General features: G+C 45.6%; 1 protein-coding gene across 3 annotated transcripts; it reads left to right on the top strand.

Annotated features, from left to right (window-relative positions):
• Positions 1-9,236: 9,236 nt before the first annotated feature.
• On the top strand, positions 9,237-22,529 carry CCDC167 (coiled-coil domain containing 167). 3 transcript variants are annotated; one of them, XM_053972872.1, is made up of 5 exons: positions 9,243-9,288; positions 9,665-9,797; positions 17,045-17,139; positions 19,545-19,597; positions 21,681-22,529. In XM_053972872.1, the coding sequence occupies exons 2-5, from the start codon at positions 9,723-9,725 to the stop codon at positions 21,782-21,784; spliced, it is 327 nt and encodes a 108-aa protein (XP_053828847.1). In that variant the 5' UTR covers positions 9,243-9,288; positions 9,665-9,722; the 3' UTR covers positions 21,785-22,529. The 3 variants fall into 3 exon arrangements, with proteins under 3 accessions (XP_053828849.1, XP_053828847.1, XP_053828848.1); XM_053972874.1 differs by lacking the exon at positions 9,665-9,797 and having other exon boundaries at positions 9,237-9,288; XM_053972873.1 differs by lacking the exons at positions 9,243-9,288; positions 9,665-9,797 and adding an exon at positions 14,277-14,378.
• The last annotated feature ends 331 nt before the right edge of the window (positions 22,530-22,860 follow it).

Below are 22,860 nucleotides of genomic sequence, written 5' to 3'. Positions count from 1 at the left end.
TGCCAGCTGATGAGGAGGGGAATAAAGGGAACATCTGCAGGGAAGAAGACAAACAAACAGGCCACCATGCACATCCCACTTCTCCTCACCAGGTGGAAACAGCAAATCTTCACAGGCTCGCCCTTTCTGGGCTGGCCTTGGCTCTGCTACTCACTCCTGCCTTCCGCCAGGATTTGGCCGGCTCTGCCTTGTCACCTCCACCAGCTGTTTACACCACGGGGAAGCCTGGAGCTGCCTCTCAGCAGGTCAGCCAGGGGCAGCATCACCCAGCCAGCTCCACCCAGGCACGTTCCAAAAGCTGCCTGGCAGACAGACACTTGCCCTGGAATGAAGCCCAAAGGACACAGCAGCCAATGCAGGGCAGCAAAACCTGATTTTCTCAGGTTGTCAAAGTAGAGGAAGCACTTTTTTGATGATCTCTGTACTAAATGGAAATCTTCTGAAACTGATTTCATTCCCCAGATCCCTGCCCCAGGAGGTTCAAGGTTCCAAGGGACAGCCTGGAGGGATTACAAACCATGGCTAGGTTGAAGAAAGGCTGGAACATATCAACTGAAATAACATAGGAATGGCTTCTTAGTGTCCAGAAGGATTTCTGACCAAAACAGAAGAAACACAGGGCAACTTAAGGGCCTGGAGTATCCCATGAGGAGAGGAGTAACATCCTGCTCTCCTCACTATGTGCTTTTCATTATTCTTCCCCATCAGGTACAGCACTTGCCATGGGGTCCTCCTGAAGCCAGGGCACTGGCCAGACTGGACTTCCCATCTGCCGTACAATCTCTGTTCTTCCTAAACAACCTTTTTTTTGGGAGGCCACAGACACCTCTGTGAAAGGAGCAAAAGGCACAAAATTTCAGAAAGTTTTACATAACTGTGAAATCATTTCCCATGAAGCTGTATTTGTGCCATCTTTTTATATTTCACGCCTGTTCCTGTTCTCTTATTTTTTTCCCCTCAGTAGCAGCAGCAGTGTACTTAGCCTGGTAAATAATGCATACTGCTCTCACTGCTATGCAGATAGACAAAGGCAGGTAGTGTATCAAAGAATAAAATTGTACTGTGAATTGCAGTGTAATAGCTGTAATTTAGTGCCCTGTGGGCGATCCGGAGATTCAGAAAGTATCAGAGACCCATGCTCAGTGCTGACTGACAAGGTGACTGGAGATACTGCACATGGTTTGACCTTTGGATTGTTTCCAACCTAAGCAGAGCCATAAAAAATTCAGGAGACCATGCTGTCTTCCAGCAAAATGGTTTGTGGGGTGGATAAATAGATGGATTTTGTGTGAACACACACACAGTATATTTATGTGGGTGCACAGAGATAATTAAAGAACCACTGATCAAGACCCAGACTACTTATATAACAGAAATGGCTGGGGAAGCTGGGGGTGTATAAGAGTTGTTTTTTATTGTCTGCTTGCAAGAATGAAAGGAAGTCTTCATTAGGATGCCAGCTGGATCCCAGCTCAGGAAATCTCAATTGATTTCACATGCAGGCTAGTAGCTAATGATGTGTGCATGTGTCTGTCTGTCTGATTTCAGCTCTTTGGTCATCTCAGACTTGGGGGCATTCAGATTTCTTGCCAGGTTCCCATTTCTGGAGCATTTGTCTCCACCAATCGCCCAGTAAGTCATTTAAGAAAGCAGAAATGATAGCAGAAGAAATAATGCTATTTTCAGACTCCCTACTAGCCTCTTGATCGGAGGCAGTGAGCTGCACGTTCCCTTGGAGCTCAGCAAAGACCTGGAAGGATCTAATCACTCTCTTTCTACCTATACAAGACAAGAGCATGCAGGGATGCACAGGGGTGTCTCCTCCCATTTGCAGACATCTTTGTGTAGGAGCAAACTTCTCTATTCTCCCTCCTCAGGGAGCCCGAAGCACCCCCTGTCCTTACAAGCTTCTCTCCCTTTACCCCAGGGAAAAAGAGAAGCAAAGGGTCAAACCATGTTCTCCTAGGAGTACAGGGGCCTGATGACCACCAAGATGAACAAGAGGGGCTTTGAAGCAGGAGGGTGACTGGGAAGGACAGTGCTTAGCATAAATATTAGGCACTTTCTTTTCAAAAAAACTCTCATTGTCCAGAAAACCACAGGACACACTAGAGGACAAGTCCCTCACTGTCCCTGCAGACGAGGATGGACTCAGTCTGACTGCACTGCAAGGTGCATGAGCCAGGGAATACATTTACATGGCTGTCCTCTCTCATAACAACTGACAGCTCTGTTAGGATCGGTCACAGCACTCAGCAGCCTCTCTGCCACATGACAGGCCTGCAGAACATGGGAAGAGGTACAGATTTGGTTTCTCCTGCCTCTGTCAGCAAGACTACAGAATCCTTGAACACTTTACTATTCTAACAGCACCTGGAATCTTGTAGGACAAGTTCCCCATGGGATCTGAATAGAGAATATGGTGCTTTTGACAAACAGCAGATGTGATTCAGCTTCTTCCTGCCTTTTACAGCACTGTCATCTGAAACTGGAGATCTTAATGCCCCTGGAACAAGGAGATGGGGGAATGCCACACATAAATTGAGTAGAAAAGTCAAGATGGGAACAGAAGAGAATTTGCCACCCACCCATTATCTTCTAACAGACAGGTAAGGAAGTAGAGCAGGTGAGAATGGGGTCACAAGAGCAAGAATGGAGACACTGTTTACCAGATGACTGAGCTAGAAACCAGACACCCAGCACAGCACCACAAATGCAGGGTGTGAGCTCTGCATCACCGGGCCAATCTTGCCACTCTAAATCCCTGCAGCCTACTTGCCAAGTAAGTACTTTCTGCTTCCCTGGAGCTTATTCAAGGGTATAAATCTCCAAGAAAAGGCTCAGGTTCTGAACATAGCTGAGGGACCCCAAGTCACAAATATTGCTATAAAGCCAAGTCACCCAATTCTGAAATGGCAGGGGAGCCCAGGGGAGCCCAAGGGGGTCTCCTCAAGAGACTCTTCAAGATCCCTCAAGCACATCAGAAGCAAACTTGTCTGGGGTAATTGTGATGGTCACGTTTTCCTTCCTCTGATACTTGGCAAATGTTAAAAGCAGGGCATGCTGTTCTACTCAGCCATGACCTGATTCAGAAATACACAGCTCCCTGTGACTTCCCGGGCAACCCGCAGGACCCTGTACTGCTTCTGCATCACGCTGCCCATCTCTGTGATGGATGCACCTCTTCTGGCTGCAGAACAAACTCAGGCACAGGGTTATGGCCCCAATAACAGAGCACTTCATAAACCTGCTTGGGTCTCTCTCTCTAGTCTCAGATATTTATAAGGGACACATCTTCACAATATATCTGACCACTTCACACTGAAACAGATTTTTTTTTCTTGTAACTGCACTCTTATCCTTGCTCAATAGAAACCATGCCCACACAATTTATTAGATCCTCAAGATGATGCAATGTGGGGAGGAAAGAAATATTTTCATAAAATATAGAACAAAAATGACAAAAAGAATGCCTCTGAACTGGTACCTGGCATAAGAACATTTGGGCTGACATGTGCTGGGGGAATGGGCAGAGACTAAAGCAGAAGGAATCTCCAATTTCAGTAACCAATTTGGGCAAATCTGTACCTCTGTTTCCAGGTCTGCAGAGTGGGACACATACAGTGGATCCATGGAACCTTCTTAGATCACATCTCTAAAAGCCATTGCTCCAGTTCTCCTGCTTCCTCTGCATTAACACAGCCTGATTTGGAGTTCAGCTTCATTCAGCATCAAAGCAAGATCTGTGATTACACGCTGTGCCTGGCTCTGTGAAAAGCAGGACTCCATCTGTTCCCACCACAATTACTGCACTGCATGGACAGACGTGATCTTGCATGAGGCACACAACTCCTCAGAGCCCCTCATGTTTGACCGAGTTGTATCTGACACGGGCTTTCATCCAAACGGAATCTATTGATGAGTGCAGGCATTAGCCTGAACTACAGAATCCCTTCTTGGTCCAACTCTGCATTTCGCCAATGCCAGTTTTGTCTCTGGTAGGTTGTTTTGATTAATTTCATTTAATTAATTCTATCATCTCAAGCTGTTCCCAGAATGTGTGTGAAGCCCATCAAGGTGGAAGCAGAGAACATGATGCACACAAACTGAAGATACAGTCCATTGGATTCTCAATATTTATCTTCCCAGAGGAAAAAAAAATCCCACAATACTGGAGCATCTTTCAGACATCTGAAATCTGACAGTGTTTTTTGTTGCTCTTCTGCTCCCGGGTGGCATTTAATTCTACTATCTTTGCTGGAAGAGGCAGACATGTCTGCACTGGAATTTTTGTCCCCTGGTCATCATTGCAGAGGCAATTTCATCCCTGCTTATAGAGCTTGGGGAAAAGGCAGGGAACTTATATGTTGGTCCTACAAGAGGGAAGTGGGGTAATAATTAAGCTCCATAGCCCAGTTCTAGCTCACGGCACCTCTCAGCGTTTTGTCTGCCTTGTTTGCACTTAGTTTTTGTTTTCCCCAGGAGGTCAACACACCACCTCTTCTCCAGAGAAATCTACTTATTCCAGTGTGTTAGGAGCCATCATGTCCCAGGGATTCCCCATTCCTGGCTGCCTTCAGCATCATGATGCTTCCTTCCATCTCTTCACAGGTGCAAGTATACAGCTAGAGGCCAGCTCACCCTGCCTGCTCTCACCTCTGCTTTTCCCTGCAGAGAGGCTTCTCCATTGACACAGCACAGTTATCTCCTTCCTTCTGTGCTCCCAGTGGCCAGCTGCATGTGGTACAGCAGGGCTGGGAGGGGAAAGGAGACATAGCATTGGGCTAGAGCTGGACATGCTGGGGGACACCTGTTCTCAGAAGGTTCCTGGAAAGCTCCCTCCTGTCTCATGGGCCACTGAGACATTGCCTAACAAGCTGGGGAAGGATATGCTTGGGACACAGAGGGCTGCCTGCCATGGTATAGCCAAGCATAAGAGGTGAGGGTCCTGATTCAGTGCTAGCCCAGCTACTTCATTGCTGTGAAGATTGGGCCAGATACTGCCTCACATCAATAAAGTGAGACATGTGGCCTCAGCTTCCTCTCAGACTTGTCAGAGGACTGATTCATTTGTCCTTAGAAAGCACAGTGAATCTTGCAGAAGGAGAGTGCAAAAAGAGGTAGGAAGGTAGTAAATCAGGAGTGCCCAGGAACATTGTCCTAGATACATCGTGTAAACTAGCACCAAATGGCTCACATCCATATTATTAAACTCTCTTCACCTCTGAAACCATGACCTCATTGAACAGCCCATTGGGAATGGTTCCTCTGCCTATAACTCCCAAATCATGCCTGGAAATTGTCTGGGACAGTCCTACTGGGACCAAATAAAATCATGCCAGGGGTATGCTGACACTTAAATCTGATGATTGAGTTTGTATTCTAGGAATGTTTCCTGATGTTGCTTAATTTACTAATAAAGACTTAATTACTACTGAAGACTTAATGTCTGTTCTATTAAATTACCCTCAAAGTCAGCACTTCCCTGATAAAAATCAGCAAGTGTTCCTAAAGCTTCCTGAAAACTTTGATTCCTCAGTCATTACCTTCCCATCTCCTCAATAAATGTGGAAAAAAAATTATTAAACAATCAATTTGTTATCACTTAAAGATAATCGGGTAATACAAAAAAGCCAGCAGAGAAAAAACCAAGAACAAATCATGTAAACTGTTTAGCTTTCTTTGTCACAGTAACTGAAACAGTAGAGAGAGCAAGCCCAGCAATGCAGGCTGTCCTGATGTGTAGTAACACTTTTTAAAACAATATTTGTCATAGGGATGCACTCTGAAACTAGTTATCGGTAGTTTGTCATCAGGTCAGGAGGACTTACAAAGAACAGGACTATCAACTGTTTTTTCCCAGTGACTTGGATAATCAAATAAAGTATGTTTATAAAATGTATAGTCGGCCTCAAGTCTGGAAGATCATGCAAGACAGAGGCACAATAGGGGAAAAAAATTTTGGCAAATTGGAGAAATAGCTCACATTCAGCCAGCTAAAATGTCCTAAAACTGGTGCAAAATGCTGAACTGAGAAGGGGAAGAAATTAAATGCACCAATAAAGAAATGGGTAACACCTACCTAGACTTCAGCACTGAGGAAACATTGAGGAGTCACAGGGCTGTTAACTAAATATGAACTGCCATTGTGAAAGTATTGCATTAAAAGACAAATTTCCTTCTTGGCTGCATTAGTAGGGCATACAGCCTATAAGACAAAGGGGATAATTTTTTGCTTTCTCAATACACCCAAGTTAGATAGGATTAGTCTAGGTTTGGATGGGAGAAAGGTAACAAACAGTATAAGAGGTGCAAAATGCATAGGATTGAAAGAAGAGGACTGAGTCTAGCAGGAAGAAAACAGAAGAGAGTATATGATAATGAATCTCAAATACATAAAGTTGTTAGAAGATGCTGATCAATTGCTCCCCATGCGTGCTGAGAATAGGTCAACATGCAACAAACTCAATTAGGTTACAGAGAGGAGACAAACCTTCCCTGCTGCCAGTCAATGAGCAGTGTAAGAGGTGCTGAGAAGGTGGCAGCATTCTTGCTGTGTTATGCACAGGTACAGAAAACACTGTTTGGGTGGCGTCAGTGTATCTGATCCTGCCTCTGGACACATAGTGTAGTGTCTCCTGAATGTTCCTTTAAGGCTTACACTTGTGTATTTTTCATTTCTAACACCACTTTGTCACTCATTTTGGCTGCAAGGATGCAGTAGGGACAGCATAATCAGAGACACTGAGCAGGATCTCACCAGGACCATATACAGCCTCATTACTGGATATGCTATTTGGTGCCTACCTGTATGTCATCACATCTTGAACCTTCCTCATACAGACTTTCTGTTAGACCATCCCATTCCAGAGCCCACTAAAAACTATTTCATTCTTTTCCTCCCACCTTTCTGGCAGGAGGTGTGTTCCGTAATATGACTGCTCTCAAAGCTAAAAACTTTAGATTTCCAGCTTAGATATGCATGTTGACAATAGCAGCTGCTTGATATGGAGTAGCTCAAATTTGTACTCGTCCATAAATATTTTAAAATGAGGAAGCTGATATCATTGCATGTGAAAACCTTCCAGATCTATTCTTCATGTTTCAAGAAGAGAAATACCATAAATTTGCAGAGGAAAAGGAAGCTTTTCTTTCTTGCATTAGCCTGTACATGACATGAATGACGTTACATAGGAAATGAAGACATAACAGGGATGGATGAAGAAAAGGTGTCAGCTGAGGGCAGAACCAGGAGACACAAGACCAGGTAACAGGCATAATGAGGTTATTAGCTTGATGGATTTAGTAGTGCCAGGAGAAGTAACACATGAATTGAAAACTGCTGCTTGCAATGGTGGGAATGGTGGCTTGTTTGTGAGGGAGGAACCAGTTCTCCTTTTCTGTCTTCTCAAAAGATGTGACAACAAAGGTCACAGTCATCCGCCCGCAAAATGGTGTATGTTTGTCTCTCTGTGGAGAAGTGTATGTGAGAATTGACAGTCCTCCCCTGAATCAATACTCACCTTTGTGAAGGAGAAAATGCTTTCTGTTGAACTAATAGCTATTTCAGCCCGTTGTAAACCATAACAGATGGGTTTCTTCAAACCTCTATGCATTTTTAGATTGTATTTACACTCACTAATCAAGTCTTCTGTCTAAGAGGGGAAAAAATAACATTCTCCCACTTTTTCATTTTCTCCCTCCCCCTGATGCTGTGCTTCCCCGGGGCTGCTGGCTGAGTCCTACTCAGCTTCTTTACTGCCTTCTGACTAGCTGCCTCTGCTTGGAAAGCAGTTTTCTCAGTGTCTCACGTTGGAGATGGGAGTTTTGGTTCCTTTGGGTTCAGAAGTATAGACTCTGTTGCATAGAGTCAAGTACCACATTGGGGAGCAGAAAAGAGTACAGCTGTCCCTCATTTTTCTCCAGTCATAAAATAAAAGTGATGCTGTTACCAACATATTCCATCTCATACAGTAAAAATGAAGGAAAGGGGAGGTGTTTGAAAGAAAACGAAACACAAATTAGGTATCAGTATTATCACTGCTTGTGTGACACACATCTGCACTCCCGCCGTTCTAGCAAAATTTCAGTCAGCAGAGGGTATTTAGTCAAAATGAAAATTCTGTCTGTATGTCTAATAAATGGTGCTGCTGCCCAGCCTTCCTTTTTTGCCAGAAAATAGCACTGCTGCTCTCTGTCATGTAGCAGCTGTGTCCAACTCCGAAGATAGATGCACTTCAGTGGTGTCGCTTTTTTTTTTTTTTTTTAATACAAGATTGCAGTGTTTGATAAAAAGCTTTATTGGTCAGAACAAGTGTTGACATGCATATGTAACATCATGATTAGCATCTTGCACTGAACTGGCTGGCATGCACGAAGTGCTATTTCCAGGTAGATCACACAGCCAGCTTTTCCTCAGCTGCTCTAGCACAGCGCTAGCGTTTGAATAGGAAACCCCAAGAACAATCTGAATAAGACAATCACAGAATCAATTAGGTTGGAAAAGACCTCCGAGTCCAGCCTGTGATGAAATACCACCATGTCAACTAGACCATGACACTGTGTTCCACACCATCTTTTCCTAAACACCTCCAGGGACGGTGACTTCACCACTCCCTGGGCAGCCTGTTCCAATGTTTGACAACCCTTTCAGTGAAGAAATCCCTCCTGATGTCCAAAAAAATTTCTAATTTATTCCAACATGCAACAAAGCAGCCGTTCTCTGGGTTTGCCTTGTGTTTCCGAGGTTGCCTTCTTCCTGAGTGACCCCCGGCACTACAAGACCTGGTCTGGAGTGCCCAGGAATGCGCTGGCTCCACTTGAGCGAAAACCAGCTGATCACTTCGGATCTGCCCAGACAGCCCCCGAGGGGGCCGGGGTCTCTGAGGGGCGGAGAGGCAGGACCAGACATGACCAAAAAATCCCGCCTCAGTTTCCCAGCCTTCCGGTCCTCCCGCAGCCATCCCTCATCCCCTGCCACTAGAGAGGGCAGAACAGGATGCGGGCAGCAGCGGCACAACGCGGGATGCACCGCTCTGGCTGCCGCTCGCCCTCGGCTGTGAAGAAACCACGCCGAGAGGTCTCGCAGGACCGAACCCAGCCCCGGGGCCAGTGGCTCCATGGGTGCGGGCAGCCAGCGGTGCCCTTCCCCAACATGGCACCCGCCCGGCCCAGCGCAGCGCACGGCCCCGCACCGAGGCGGCGGCGCGCGGGGCGCCCCTGCGCATGCGCGGCGGGCGGGGCCGGACCATGGGCAGGCGGCGAGCGGGGCCGAGCGTGGCCCGGGAGGTGAGGGGGGGGCGCGGCGGCCGCTGCGGTGGCCGGGCTGGCGGGGGGCTCGGAGCCACATCCTTGCTCCCGGCCTTGAGCGACGGCGGGCGGTGTCCTTGCTCCTGCCGAGCCCTTGAGCCAGTGCCGTGAGGGGCTGTGGGTGCGTGCCCGTGGGGGTGCTGCGGCGGGCCGTGACCACCAGCCCGTTGTGTGCGTGCGGCGGTGGAAGTCAGCCGTGTGTTGCTGCTTCTTGAAGGGAGCCCAGTGGTAAACTGGCATGTGAGAGGCCTGTAAATCACAGCGAGAATGGGGAAAGGCTGGGTTTTAAGAGATGTCTCCCTTCTGAAGCTGCCTTTTTATTGTGCTTGGGTTTTTTGTCTCTCCCTCACTGGAGATTACACCTGTGCCATGTGCTTGAGGATGACTCTTCTTGAGCAGGGAGGTTGGAGCAGATGACCCACTGTGGTCCCTTCAGATCTTACCCATTCTGTGATACTGGGATCTCCTGGGTGGCAGGAGGGCTGCTGGTAAGCTCTGTTGAAGCTTTGTCTTTCTGTAAACAAGCTGAGTTGTGTTAGTTAAGATCTCTCTGAAGCATATGTCTTTCAGGCTCCTGCACTGAACAGTGTGGTCTGGGCTCAAGTCTGAGTTCAAGTCTGTGGGTTTGAATGCTGTGGGGACAGCAAATCCTGAATGTTCCTCACAAATGGCTGAAATGGGACAGAATTCATTCAGTGAATCTCACTGGTCACTTCTGCCCTGAAGTCTTTTCAAGTGAGCACATGCACAACAGACCAAGGTAACCAGAATGGAAAGGCCAGGGAAATGGCAGGGCTTGTCAGAAATGTGTCACTGGCTAGTAACATAAAGGTGAGTGTCACAGAATCCTTAGGGCTGGAAAGGACCTCTGGATATCATCTCATCCAACTCCCTTGCCAGGGCAGGGTCACCTAGAGCAAATCACAGAGGAACGTGACCAGGTAGATTTTGAATGTCTCCAGAGAGGGAAACCCCTCAGCCTGCTGGAGCAGCCTGTTCCAGTGGTCTGTTTCAGTGTAAAAAGGTTTTTTCCTCACACTGAGGTGGAACTTCCTGTGTTTTAGTTTACAGGCATTGCTCCTCCTTCTCCTATCACTGGGCACCACTTGGCACCAACCTCTTCACACCCACCTTTAAGATATTTATATGTATTGATGAGACCTCCTCTCATCCTGATGTGTAGAATAGGAGTTTGGTTTATGGTTACCTGGTGTGTTTCATTGGTTAGGCTTTCATTAGAGAAACACAGTTCTGTGCATTCTAACCCAAATATAACCACCAAAGAGAGTCCAGAGGGCTATACTGACTGTCCAGGCTTCCTTTGGTGAGCCTGCCAGAGAGAATTGAACAGTGATATATATATATATATATATATATATATATATTGTTTGCTTGGTTTTTTTGTTTTTGCGGTTGTGGTTTGAAAAGTGGTAGACAAGAAGAGTTGACATGGTAGGGCCTACCTTACAAAAAGAGGTGGCAAAATGGCTCAGCCTGTTAGGGACCTGCTTTTCACAGAATGAAAAGGGACTGATTTTAGCTGCCACAGAAAATTCTTGCAAAATGTTTGCGCTTTAGATTAGGTTTTGGGGGTTTTTTTACAAGTTTTCAGGATGGAACATACTAGTTTTGAAAGGATTGTAGAGCTACTCTTTTTTGTGCGTTACAGGTGAAAATCTCTGTGCAAAGACACTACTACAAGATAAAATTCTTTCCACTTGCAGTGATGACAACACTACTGAAGAGAGGTTAGGTGTTGCACGGCGCTTTTGGGGGGACCCTCCGGGGTGTCCCCGGGGGCCCCCTAAGCTGTGAGTTCGCTGGTAGCAGCAGGCAGGCAAGGAGACTCCACACGGCTTCTGAGGGTGCTCATTAGATGAGGGTGTATTGGGGGTCCTGCCCCCGGGAGGCAGTGTGGTTTCTGAGGGAGAGTGTGGGGGGAAGGGGAAGGAGGGGGGAAAGGGGAGGGAGAGAGAGGGGCCGAGAGAGCGCCGGCCAGGAGAGCCGGCTCAGAGAGAGGGAGCCCCTTCCACCGGCACACTTAACAGGGAGATTCAAAGTGGGCGAGGAATAAGATTGGGCCAATGGAATTACAGACACATGATAGTTCAGGGGAGGATCACAGGCTTGGAATAAACCGTACCTTTTCGAGGGGTGAGACAGAGCATACCATTTAGCTAAAATACAACACCACAGTTAGGGAGGAAGAAAGAAAGTATCCCTTTAAGCCAAAGGAAGATAGAGCTGTGTTTCAGTTTGCATGACAACCGAGGTACTTGATTCATAATTTAAACTTATTCTGTTCAGTATTACCTTCTGAGCTGTTATGATTGTAAGGAAAACTTTTCAAATGAGTGTTAATATGGCGTGATGCATGACTAGCTTTGAAAGGCCTCATCTAGGCAGAGTCATGCTTGTTTAACTGAAGTCATGATGCTAAATGAATGCAATTTTCTATATGGACACTTATCAGATTAGCTTGCACTTACAAATTGCAGATGTAATTGATATGATCTGATTTAAATATATATTAATGGATCTCCATAATGTTGTGTTGGTTTAAATTCATGCCACTTCTTTCATATAACTCTAGTCTTTTGACAGGCAGTCCTATTGACAATGCTGAGCTGCATAGGACTTGCTTGAGGAAACTCATCAGGAAAATGAAACTGGCAAGACTGGTCCATTTTGTACCAAAATAGTGAAAATGGAATTAACTCAAGAGAGTGACACGGATGACCAAAGGTGTGGAGAACTTTATGCAAGAAACTACCAAGCATTCCAGGTCCTTTTGAGCTGGAAAACATGACTGCAAGGGACCCAATATAGGCCTATATTCTCTGCATGCTACTTGTAGCTTTAAATGAAGAATGAACATACACTGTCAATACAAAGTTAGGGCTATCAAATGAAACCAGCAGCTGACAAGCTCAGAACAAACAGGAGGGGTTGGTTCTTTCCATAACCTGCTGTGAAATTTCTTACCAAAGGATATTGTAACCACTAAAAATATACTTGTGGCTCAGACAACAACTGAAAAAAAAAAAATCAGAGAAGCAGAAAAGTGCATTAGATTAAAGGCAGTGCCTGGGCAGCAAAATGTCAGGTGTGTGTTTCTATAAAGTATTGTTACATGTATTGCTGAGTCTGACAGGGCAATGGCTGATCAGTGTCTATGAAAGAACACAAAAAATAGGGAAAAGGCCGACACAGTTCATGTTCAGCGAAGCTGTTCTTGCAGAAGTTTTTGAAAATCTGGCCTCTATGCTCTGTGGTCATGTCTGTGTGTGGTCCTGCAAAGCCACTGCTCTGGACTGAGGCAGGATGCACTGACTAATGAGATGGTCCCTGCGAAGCTGAAGGAGGAGATGTCGGTAGGATCCAGCCTTTCCTCCTTTAGCAACACACAGGGTTGTTCTGCAGGAGCCATCTTAGACTTCACTGGTGGATCATCCTCTGCTGTGAATAGCTTGTCTGGTAAATATTTCTAAGCATGCTGTAGGCGGAATGTCTGTGAAATGATTTTCCAGCATGCAAAATGATTCCAAGAGCATGGAGAAAATGGAAGTGTGTCCATGAACAGCAAGTTAGCACTTGAATTTAAACAAAATTTGTCTCTGCTGGACTGATTTTAATAATCCAGCCAAATTTGTGGATGCAGGAACCATTAATTCTTCTGTGAAAGAACAGCTCAAGTGTGCCGGCAGGTGACAAGGCATGTAAAGATTGCTCAGGGAAGGGGTTTTTTCTTTGCCCCCACCTCTTCAGCTGGCTTTGATCTGTTTTATGAGGGTAAGAAGATGAAAACCTCATTACCTAATGCTGTTGGATGTCGACGTATGTGTGATATGGCTCTTTGCCAGTATCTTAATTAGGGAATTCATAAAAGTGGAGGGTGGATGCCAGTTCTTGAAAAGCGCTTTTAGTCTTTCTGCTGGAAAGAAAGCTTTCATTAAATTGCTACAAAATGTATTAAATGGGATCCAGCTCAATTCTATAAGCAAAGCTGCTTTTTCACTTCTCTCTTTGTCTCTGCCCTTATGTGAGCCATTTCGGGCTCTCTGCCCAAGATGGTCCCAACAAATGGAATTTGTAATAGGCATGTAAGTCAGTTTGGATTGAAATCCATTCCAGGTCTCTAGCTTAAAAAGGTTTCCAGATCATGAGCAAATGTTGCCAGAATTCAGCAAAAATAGCTGAATGTCTTGTCATACCTGTGGAGCAAAGGAGGCATGTGGTCTTAGATCCCTATTGTGCATCCAAAGCTGCTGGGACTTGACTTTCTGGAGTGTCTCCTGAGGAGCTTCAGAAGGGCAGCTCTGTGTGCCCAGATCTGTTGCCTGGATATGAAGCACATATTTCACTCCCCCTTTTTAACTGGAACTACTTAAAGATGTTGCTGTGAATAAAGTTCTGTGTCCCTGCTACCATCTGTGTGAACCTGAGGAGCTGTCATGTGAACTGTCTGCTTGCTGCATTTCAGCTCTGTCCCAGAGGATCCCCTTCAAGGAAAGGAGAGCTAAAAGGAGGAAAGGTTCATCTTTGCAACTTAAGAGGCACTGTACTGAGATTGCCACTAGAGAGATTAGGCAGTGTGAAGTGCAAGGGTGGTTCAGCTAAGCAAGCTTGGCTCCTTGTTTTCCTGTGGGCTTCCAGTGTGCCCAGGTATGTACCCCAACTAACCTCATGTTTTATTTAGTAGGAAGGAAAGCTTTCCATCCACAGCAAGCTCAGGTGACCACCTGCTTCTAGGATTGCTCTCCTGGAGAGCTAGCTGTAGCAAGGAATTATGGCAAAGCCCTAGAGATTTTCTTGTGCTACAATTTTACAGATTATGGCTCCCCCTAGGAGTTTCCTTAGCAGCCCAGAGAGTAATCAGTAGTTCCCAGGTATTACTCTGATTTTTTCCCTGTGCTTATTTTCTGTTTCTGTCTTTCTTTTGTTCTGCAGTGAAGAGTTACTTGGATGGCTGAGTTGTCGAGACGCTCCTGGCTTGCAGGAGCAGCTCCTAAATGCCAAGCAAGGCAATGACATTGACATATCAAGATAGTGGTCTGCCCATAGTTTGGGTCAGTGTCTGAGGCTTCTTATTCAAATGAGCTGCCTTCAGGAGGCAGATTATATTGTCTTAATTTATAAGTGGGGAAACTGAGGCACAGTGAATGGATAGCATCTGTGAATCCCCACTCTTGTCATTCCTTATAACTCCTAATAACTCAGGCTAGCCAGAAGAAAAGAAGTAGTGAAATTCTGAAAGAAAAGTATTTTGTTCATTCAGCAATCTGTTCCTCCTTCCTTGCTTTGTCTTTTTTTTTCTGGTTATTTTTTATCTCTTGTGCCCCCAGCTCAGCACAGCTGATGATGCAGTTCTGGGGCATGTGGTTTATTAGCAAATTATTGCTCTCCAGCAGGGGACCCAAACTTGGGTTTTGATTTAAGAGCAGTAAAACCAGTTGAAACTTTAAAGTATTATGTGGAATCTGGAGATTTTTAGTCAGCAGAAAGTAAAAGCACTGACAAAGTTGGGCAGAATATACTCTTGTTAAATCTCATGAAATGAGGGAAGTATGGGCACAGAATATACTAGTGAGAGCAACTGCCAGCTAGGAGGAGCAGGCACGGAGGAGAGGATTGGAGTGCAGTAGGATGGATAATTCAGTGGTGGGGTTGTCAGCTGACTAAGTAAAGCTCTCGTTAATTCTTTAATATATTATTTAGCATTATTTTTAAATTATTTCCAGAGAAGCCATGGTGCACTGTAATAATTTAACAGGCTAAGGAGGAGTCAGGTAACACATGCTGAAGCATCTTTTCCTGTGTGTGCACGTAAGGGTTTCCAACAGCTAAGGGAGCAGAAATAGCCATTTGCAAATGGTAGGAACTGGTGAGGGAGATGGTAATTCTTAAATTTGACTGGACCAACGCCCCACCTCTGCTGTACCACACCATGCTATTAAATTAACTTGCTGATAAGTGTGGTCAGAGCTGGCCTGGGTGAAGTCCTTTCTTGGCCCTGAAGCAGACTGGGGCAATGCATCACGCTGACTGAGTTGTAGTGGATGACAGGGCGATGAGCAGCTACAGTTAACATTCTTAACCGGCACAGCTGGAAATGGAGGAAGACAATTATCCTCATCCAGGCAAACCCAAGCATTGCCAAGCACAGAAGTGATATTCCCTGAGTTTTGGGATCAGGTGATGTGCCTTGGTGCTCCCCTTGGGCTCAGGAAGCTGTGCATGTGCCTCTGGGGAGTTTGGCATCTTGAATGCTGGCAGAGTTGCCTAGTAGTCCAGGACTTTGGGATTGCTATCTGATAAATCAAAGATTTATTTGAGCCTTCTTATAGGTCTCCCTCCCCAGCTCTGCTGTGCTCCTTCCAGACTATTTAACTGACTGGTTAAACTTCTTTTCATGGTCTGCTTTATGTCAAGCCTCTTCTCTCCAGTCCCACTTAGTTATAATGCTTTCCTGCTTTTCCTGAGCAGAAGGTGTGAGATTGTTAATGAGCTCATTAACAAGAGCTGATCAGAACAGAGCTGATCCCAAAGCAGCAGTAATTAGGGATCACTACCTTTGATTTTGTTTCCCTTATTAGTGTTTATGAGTGTGTTTGTGCTCTGGGCTGCTTCTAAGGCTGGTGTCCAGGTAGCTCATTCCACCTTTACCCAGGACTGTGCTGCCTCTTAGCGTCTGGTGTGTGAAAGCTCCCACCACAGGGAGCCCATGCTGCCAGGCTTGGCCTTCCCTGGAGAACCAGGCACAGCAGGAGTGTTGCACTAAGTAGCTCAAAAGAGAGGTCATTCCCACCTTAGTGCACCGAGGCCGTTTTCTTTCAGGCTAGGTTGCTGCATATTGTCTGATTAGTCCTACTGTTTCCCTGCTGGAAGCAAGCTTGAAAGTCAAAGTTTTCCTTGAGATGTCGATGCTGTGGTTGCCAGGCAGAAGAGAGGAATGATTCCCAGAACTGTTTGCCATGGTAGGATTTCCTCCTGGGCAGTCTGTTTGCATACAAGGATATCAACCCTCCTGTGCCTAGCTGTGGTTACTCCCCTCCACAGGAAGACACAGGGGTGCCTGTTGGGATACTTGATGAAGAGACACAAGGAGATAACCAATATTTTTCTGAATGGAAACATGTTGCTGCCAACACTTGGTACAGGTTGAAGGAGGCAGTGGTGAATGCTCTCTTGACTATACTGTGCAGACTCCAGTTGCTGTTGTAGATTTAGTTGAGTAAAAAAGATTGGAAGTATCCCTTTGTTCCCTCTTCACCCAGCCAGAGAGCTGAGCGTGCTTTGTAGATTTCTGCATCCATTCATAGTGCTAAAATAAGACCCTGTCCCTCAGGCTTTGTTTAGGCCAGCGTCTCTCTTTTTATCCTTTAATTGCATAAGGATACCTAAGATGACACCTTTGCTTGTGGACCCACGTGCAAAGAAACCAGAGCAAGCTGGAACAGGATCAGATCCTAGCAAAAGGGTGCTGGCCAGCCACACAATAGGCAGTGTCAGGGCTGGTTTGGCTGTGTCTGAGGTGATGATGTTACAGTTGTCTGGGCTAGAACACAGGCTGAGCTGGGAGATGATGAGCTCTCTGTGCTGTGATCTCTACACAGATCTGGGATTCTTCCCTTGATCTGGGGAGGAATAGTAGCTGAACTGCCACCATCTGAATGGGAATGAGTCCTTGTAAGCTGGGAGAAGAAATGATGGTAACTGGTGTGGTATTTTTCAGATTGATGGATTAGAGGAGAAGCTGGCACGCTGCAGACAGAGCATGGAAGAGGTGGACCTTAAGCTGCGCAGAGAGAAGCTCAGCCCCGAAGGAAGGTATTGCTGACCAGCTCATTACACAGCTGTGTGTGTGCACTTCAGCTTAGCTGTCATCCTGCTGTAGGACCAAGCAAGAACTCTTGAAGGGGTGGGAATGTGTGATTTCCCCATGACACGACTCTCTTGTCACAGCTTGGAGCTTTCTTGCGGAACTTGCCTCTGTGAGAAGTGCAGTGATATAGAGAGAAAGCTGTATCTTATTAACAGCCTGACTCCAACCTGTGCCACAACCAGAAAAGTAGTGCCTGAAACTTGCCAGTTCATTTGCAGGCCTGGCTCCTGGCCTGTTACAAACCTGCTCTATGAGTCCGGCAATGGTTTTCTGCACACTGCTGCTCAAGCCTTGCTGAAGCCACCCAGGTTCAATCAGGGAGATGTGCAGCAACTACTACTGAGGGCTAAACCAGGCTGGGATCCAGCTGCAAAAGCAGCTGAGGGAAAATATCTATGTCTGTGTTGCTAATGTGTCTGGATGTAGGGATGAATTAATGCACTGGCTTTTCTTGGGAAAGCTAAGAGGGACAATTCCCCTGAAATCTGTGGCTGCTGTAGAGGCAGCAGTTGTTGTCTTCTAGAGCTGGGACTCAAGCAAGGACTTTGTCCTAGATTTTGTAGTAGACATAGGCAGAACCTGCTGTTTCTCTTGAGTGTGAAGCAAGAGATTTTATATGTCCCAGCTGATTCTCAAATCTCTCTGCTTGAGGACATTTTTTCAGTCACTAGCATCCTACTGCTTTGCTCCAAGCAGAAAAAGGCTAGGAAGCTCAGTCATCAGCCCAGGGAGTGGTCCTGATGATCCTGGTGTTTGCTCTACAGTACTGTCCTGTAGAACCCCATTAGAAATGATCATAGCAATAGTGATGTGTCCATCTCCTGATATTTATCAGGCTTAGTTTAAGTTCTTTGTTAAACTCTCCTTTGTACCCCCCTCCCCTCCTTTACTGCAGTTTTATATCCCCATCCATATTTAGACAGGGTCCTGTCTCTTCCTTTCTGTCTTCACTATATCTCCTCATCTCAACAATCTTTTTCTGGCCTAAGTTCTCCTTGTTTACTGTCTGTATTCTTTATCTGGGGCTTAGGTGGCCAACAACCAAACCTACAGTTGTGGTAACTTGACAAGATGTGATATATGATGGTTTCTGCCTGAAATATAGGGCCTAGAGCAAAGAATTATGAATTAGGAATCTTGGAGCCTTCTGTGAATTTTACAGCTTGTATGGAAATAGAAACAGAACTTCCACTGTCCTATTCCAGACACTTTGAAAAACCCTGGAGGGAAGGTACCGTGATCAAAATTATCGGTTCAGTGCATAGCACACAAAGAGGAGTTCTGCTTTTCCACTTTGAAGTTCAGTTGTCATAGTTTCTTCATGTCTCATTCTCAAAGCTTCTTCTCTTGACTCTCTTCACAAATTTCTAAGTAGCATCTCAATCATGTTGGTAAAGCTGTTTTCTCACTTCCTCCTGGCTGCTCTCCACCCAGTTCTCTTCTAGAGCCCTTTCCTCTCCTACTGCTCCTGATGTAGGTTGCTTTCTTGCACTCTTACACTTAACTAGCTGTACACATAGATTTGGATCTCTTTCCTCCTACAGGTTGTTCTTGCTGTGCACCAAGGGGAACAACAAACTCTGTTGCACTTTCTGCCTTCTCTGAACCAGGAGATAATTTATTAGTGCATGTTTATTTATGTGTAGAGTCTGAAAGGACTGACTGTTTCCTCACTGCCATAATGGAAACAAAGCTACTTTCAGGAATTTTATTTTGGATTTATATTTTAATCTGTATATTAATTAATCATCTTGTGCAGTTTAAGACAAGGGCTGGGTTGCCCTTAGTCTTTTCTGTTATTATGAGTCTTCAGTCTAATGACAGGTTGTTTAACTTGTTACTACTGGGCTTGGATTCAGCTTGTTTACTTGAGTTCACCAGTTTCTGTAAATTGGATACCTCTGACAAAGGGATCCCAGCTTCAAATGGTGAGAAGAATTACTGTTCCAGCACTAAACCTAAAGTGGTAGAGGGGCAGGATCCTCCAGAGAGCATATGAGGACTCTGCCCCATCCCATAGCTGTGTCAGAATTTCCTGCCTCACCTAGGGGAAACCAGAGTAGGGGACTGACCCAAGAGCCTCTTTCTAGCTCTAGTTTGCCTACACTGCTCTCCTGAAAGGAGAGATAGGAAGCAATTTGGGGGAAGGAAAAAATAATCTAAAATGCTGCATCTCTTCTCCTGCACAACTGGGTATTTCTAAACTGTCACCCTTCCAACAGGGAGGGGTGAGGGGCTCATCCTCTGAGCAGATATCCCCAGCAGTGGGGACGGTCTCTCTTCCATCATGTAAGCAAAGAAATAGGCTGTGTTCTGCCTTGCAGGTAATGAACTCCTCTTCTCATTACAGAAAGTCACTGGAGAGAGAGCGAAACTTACTAATGACCAAAGCTGACAACTATGGTAAGAGCTTCATTAAAAATGGTCCCTCTGGGCAGGATGGGATCAGTGCTGCAGTTTAGCTTTGTCTTCAAGCTCCTGCCACCTCTGACTTCTGCCTTTGAATTTAGCTTCAACCAAAGGGAAATGCAGTCAGCATATTATAATAGGAGTCTGCATCCTCCCACTTGAGCTGTACTTCCATAGGGAAAAAAATAAGCATCAGCTAATGAAGGGGAGAAAACAACCCCTCCACATACCCCAAATTACCAGTCTTTAGATAATCATATCTAACAGATTGGCTCAAGTAGCTTCTAACATCCCTCCCTCCAAGTTTTGTTTTTTTTTTTTTTCCTTGTAGAAACTTGCTAGGTAAGAAGGCAAGTGCTATCAGGAGTGCAGCAAAGTATACCTTCCTTCGGGAGGGTTCTAACTGCATGAATTTATGAGGCCACTCAGCACAAGAGCATAGTGATTCACACTGATGTGCTACGTGCACTTCTAGAGAGCCAGGGTCTTTCCTTGGTGCAAGTCCTGCTGTAGACAGTTAGAATGAAAGTCTCTCTGAGATACCATACTTGACAGGACTTCCATTCCACTAGAGGTGCTGCTTTGTACATCTTCAGGCTCCTGGTATCAATCAATGTGTTACCTGCTTGACAGTACTCTGCAGCTGTGCAAGCAGCAGAGCTCACACAAGGGAAAGAGGCACAAGTATTCTTTTAGGTCTAGAGGGTTGAGAGCTGGGGTATGGCCAGCAAATTTGTAATTGTAACTCATGCTAGAGGACTGTTTCCAGAAGAGTAACAGTTACTTTAGACAGAAAGCTGTTCCCTAAGGGCATACCACTAGAGACAGCGGAAGACTGAAAATTGCTGCTACCCTTTTACCAGCCAGCAGTCAGCCATCCCTGCTGGCATCAGCAGAGCTGTCTGACAGTAGCTCAGACAGAAAACAGCCTCACTAATGGTGACATCACTGCTGTGGCCTCTGACTAAATCTTTCCTTATTCCAGCTGATGCACTTGAGGCCATGAACAGCAGCTGCTGACAATGGCATTGTCAGCATCAGTTTAAGCTGGCACTGCTGTGCATGAGGTTATGTGACCCTGTCACCTCCTTCGTGGCCTTTCAGATTCAAGCAGATTGCTCTGTGGCTGCATGAAAATACTTGTATTTGGTGAAGAATGGGGCAGAAGGATGAGCTAAAAATCTCTTTTGATTACCAACACCACTTGGGGAACTGCTGGAGGCTGCTTGTGGAAACTGTAGAGGCAGTAACTCTGCAGATGAACTCGGCAACAAAAGCAGTCTTTCTCTGGACAGTCCACTCCCAACCTTGCCTGCCACACCCTTAGTGCTGTTTGGCCTTGCAGTGTGAAAGGCTGGAGGCCTCACTGCTTGCCTGTACCAGCCAGCAAAGTTTTGTGGAACAGAACCAGCAAGAGTGGGGTTCTCATCTTTGGTAAAGGGAACCAAATAGAAATGGAGATTGGCAAGACTCCATACTTGAAGTAGCCACTGTCTTCCCCTCTCTGCATCTGTGGTTCTTAGGTTGCTTTCCTTCTCCCTGGTTTACGTATCTCTAAAAAGCTTCAGACCCCAACAGAGTAAGAGTGTCCAGGTTCAGACCTTTTCCACACTGATCCTTCTGAAGTGTAAGGAAACACAGATTCTGCAGCATTCAAAGGTGACTACAGTTGTATTTAAATTTTAGCATTAGAAAGAGCTACCAGGCTGTTACATCTAGAAGATAGTAGAAATAGCTCTCTGTCCTCCTGTCTCCTTCATTCTCATAGGGAGCAAGCAGTTATTCTAATGACACAGTCTGTCCTTAGTAGAGGCCTACAGCAATGTCATTTGCCATCTGGCACTGAATTATTCCCAAGCACAGCTACCACCAGTGTCAGGATAAGAACAAATGAAAGGGTTCCTACTAGTTTGGGTAGTTACTTCCCATTCAGCACACCCTGTTGGCAGCTTTCCATACTGCTCCCAAAATTTTTGTCTGTGGCCAAGGAAGCTTTGTGCTTCTAAGAGAGTTTTGAAAGGAGGTGTAGCTACAACATGAAGAACCTTCACAGGCAAGTCTTTTGTTTGTTTCCCAGAGAAAGAACTGAGTGTGCTTCGTAAGGAAAATCGCAAGAATGCTGCCCTTGCTGTGGCCATGGCATTGCTGATTGCTCTTATTTATGCCTGCTGGACAATGTGATTGCACTCAAGAATTCTCCCTGCTGAACAAATTACTCCTGCAAGGAGCTCTTCTTCCTCCTCTCACCATTATGCCTCCCTCAAGGGTGAGGATCAGCATTTCAAATTACTGTTCTTGTTTATTGTCTCCAAGCCTTGTTGTAGAGAAGATTTTTCTCTGCAAATTGAGGAGGACAGGAGACAAACCAGAAATCACAGCACACTTGTGCATGGAAATCAGGTCAAGCAGAGCTCAAGGTGGTGCCATCTTAGCCAAAACACAGTCAGGACCATCCAGCCAGATCCAGGAAGGCAATACATTCTCCCTTTTGAAGAGGACTTTTGTGATTGCAGACAGGTGCTTTCTGCCCAGCCCAGTTGGAATACACACCTTGGCTCCTGTGACACAGCCATAAATTGAAGGGACCAAGCTCTTGATGCAAAGGGTAATCTGTAGGTATTGCAATTCTGTATATTCCCAGAGCTGAGTTAAAGGTGCTTCCTCCTCCACCCTGACTTGCAGGAACAAAGGAATCCTACATCCACAAAAGCAGATGGGATGTAGTTATCTCTGCAAGCAGGGAGCATCCACATTGAGATATGGGTGCTTGGACTGTGAGATGATCTGCCTACCTCTCCAGTGCATCAGAGCTTGGTAGCCATTTTGTGCCTTTGTGAATCAGCATTTGCAGAAGAGAATTTACTATCAACTCCCAGAGATGAAAGTGCTTCTGTAGAGCTCTAAATAAAATAATTTGACCTTTTAATTTTCTGTTTTGTTTATTTGGTTGGGTTTTTTTCCCCCTGTTCTGTCCTGTTTCTCAGCTACTGCTTTATTCTCATCCTACTATTTCCCTACTGGCACACATTGCACTATGGTAAGCCTAGATTAGGTTAGGCACTTAACCCCCTGGTCACTGGTCTGCTGTTGCCTGGAATGTACTTCCTTTGAGTGGAACAGGAGCCTACCCATGCTGCAGGAGTGCCAGAGACTGTCCCCTGTAATGCCCTCTCATTCCAATGCTCTAAACTTGCCACAAAAACCTTTAAAAGGGACTGCCTTGAAAACTGACCTCTGCTGACATTTCTCTGTTGCCA

The sequence above is a fragment of the Vidua macroura genome, chromosome 3 (genome assembly GCF_024509145.1).
Source record: "Vidua macroura isolate BioBank_ID:100142 chromosome 3, ASM2450914v1, whole genome shotgun sequence".
Taxonomy (NCBI): domain Eukaryota; kingdom Metazoa; phylum Chordata; class Aves; order Passeriformes; family Viduidae; genus Vidua; species Vidua macroura.
The sequence above is the reverse complement of the archived record's forward strand: the minus strand, read 5'-3'. Positions and strand labels throughout refer to the sequence as shown.

What these genes read in the sequence shown, in the direction of transcription:
- CCDC167 (XM_053972872.1), top strand. Translation starts at nt 9,723, where the DNA reads ATGACCCACTGTGGTCCCTTCAGATCTTACCCATTCTGTGATACTGGG. An exon ending in GGGTGGCAGGAGGGCTGCTG is followed by an intron (nt 9,798 to 17,044) that starts GTAAGCTCTGTT and finishes GGTATTTTTCAG; the next exon opens with ATTGATGGATTAGAGGAGAA. An exon ending in GACCAAAGCTGACAACTATG is followed by an intron (nt 19,598 to 21,680) that starts GTAAGAGCTTCA and finishes TTTGTTTCCCAG; the next exon opens with AGAAAGAACTGAGTGTGCTT.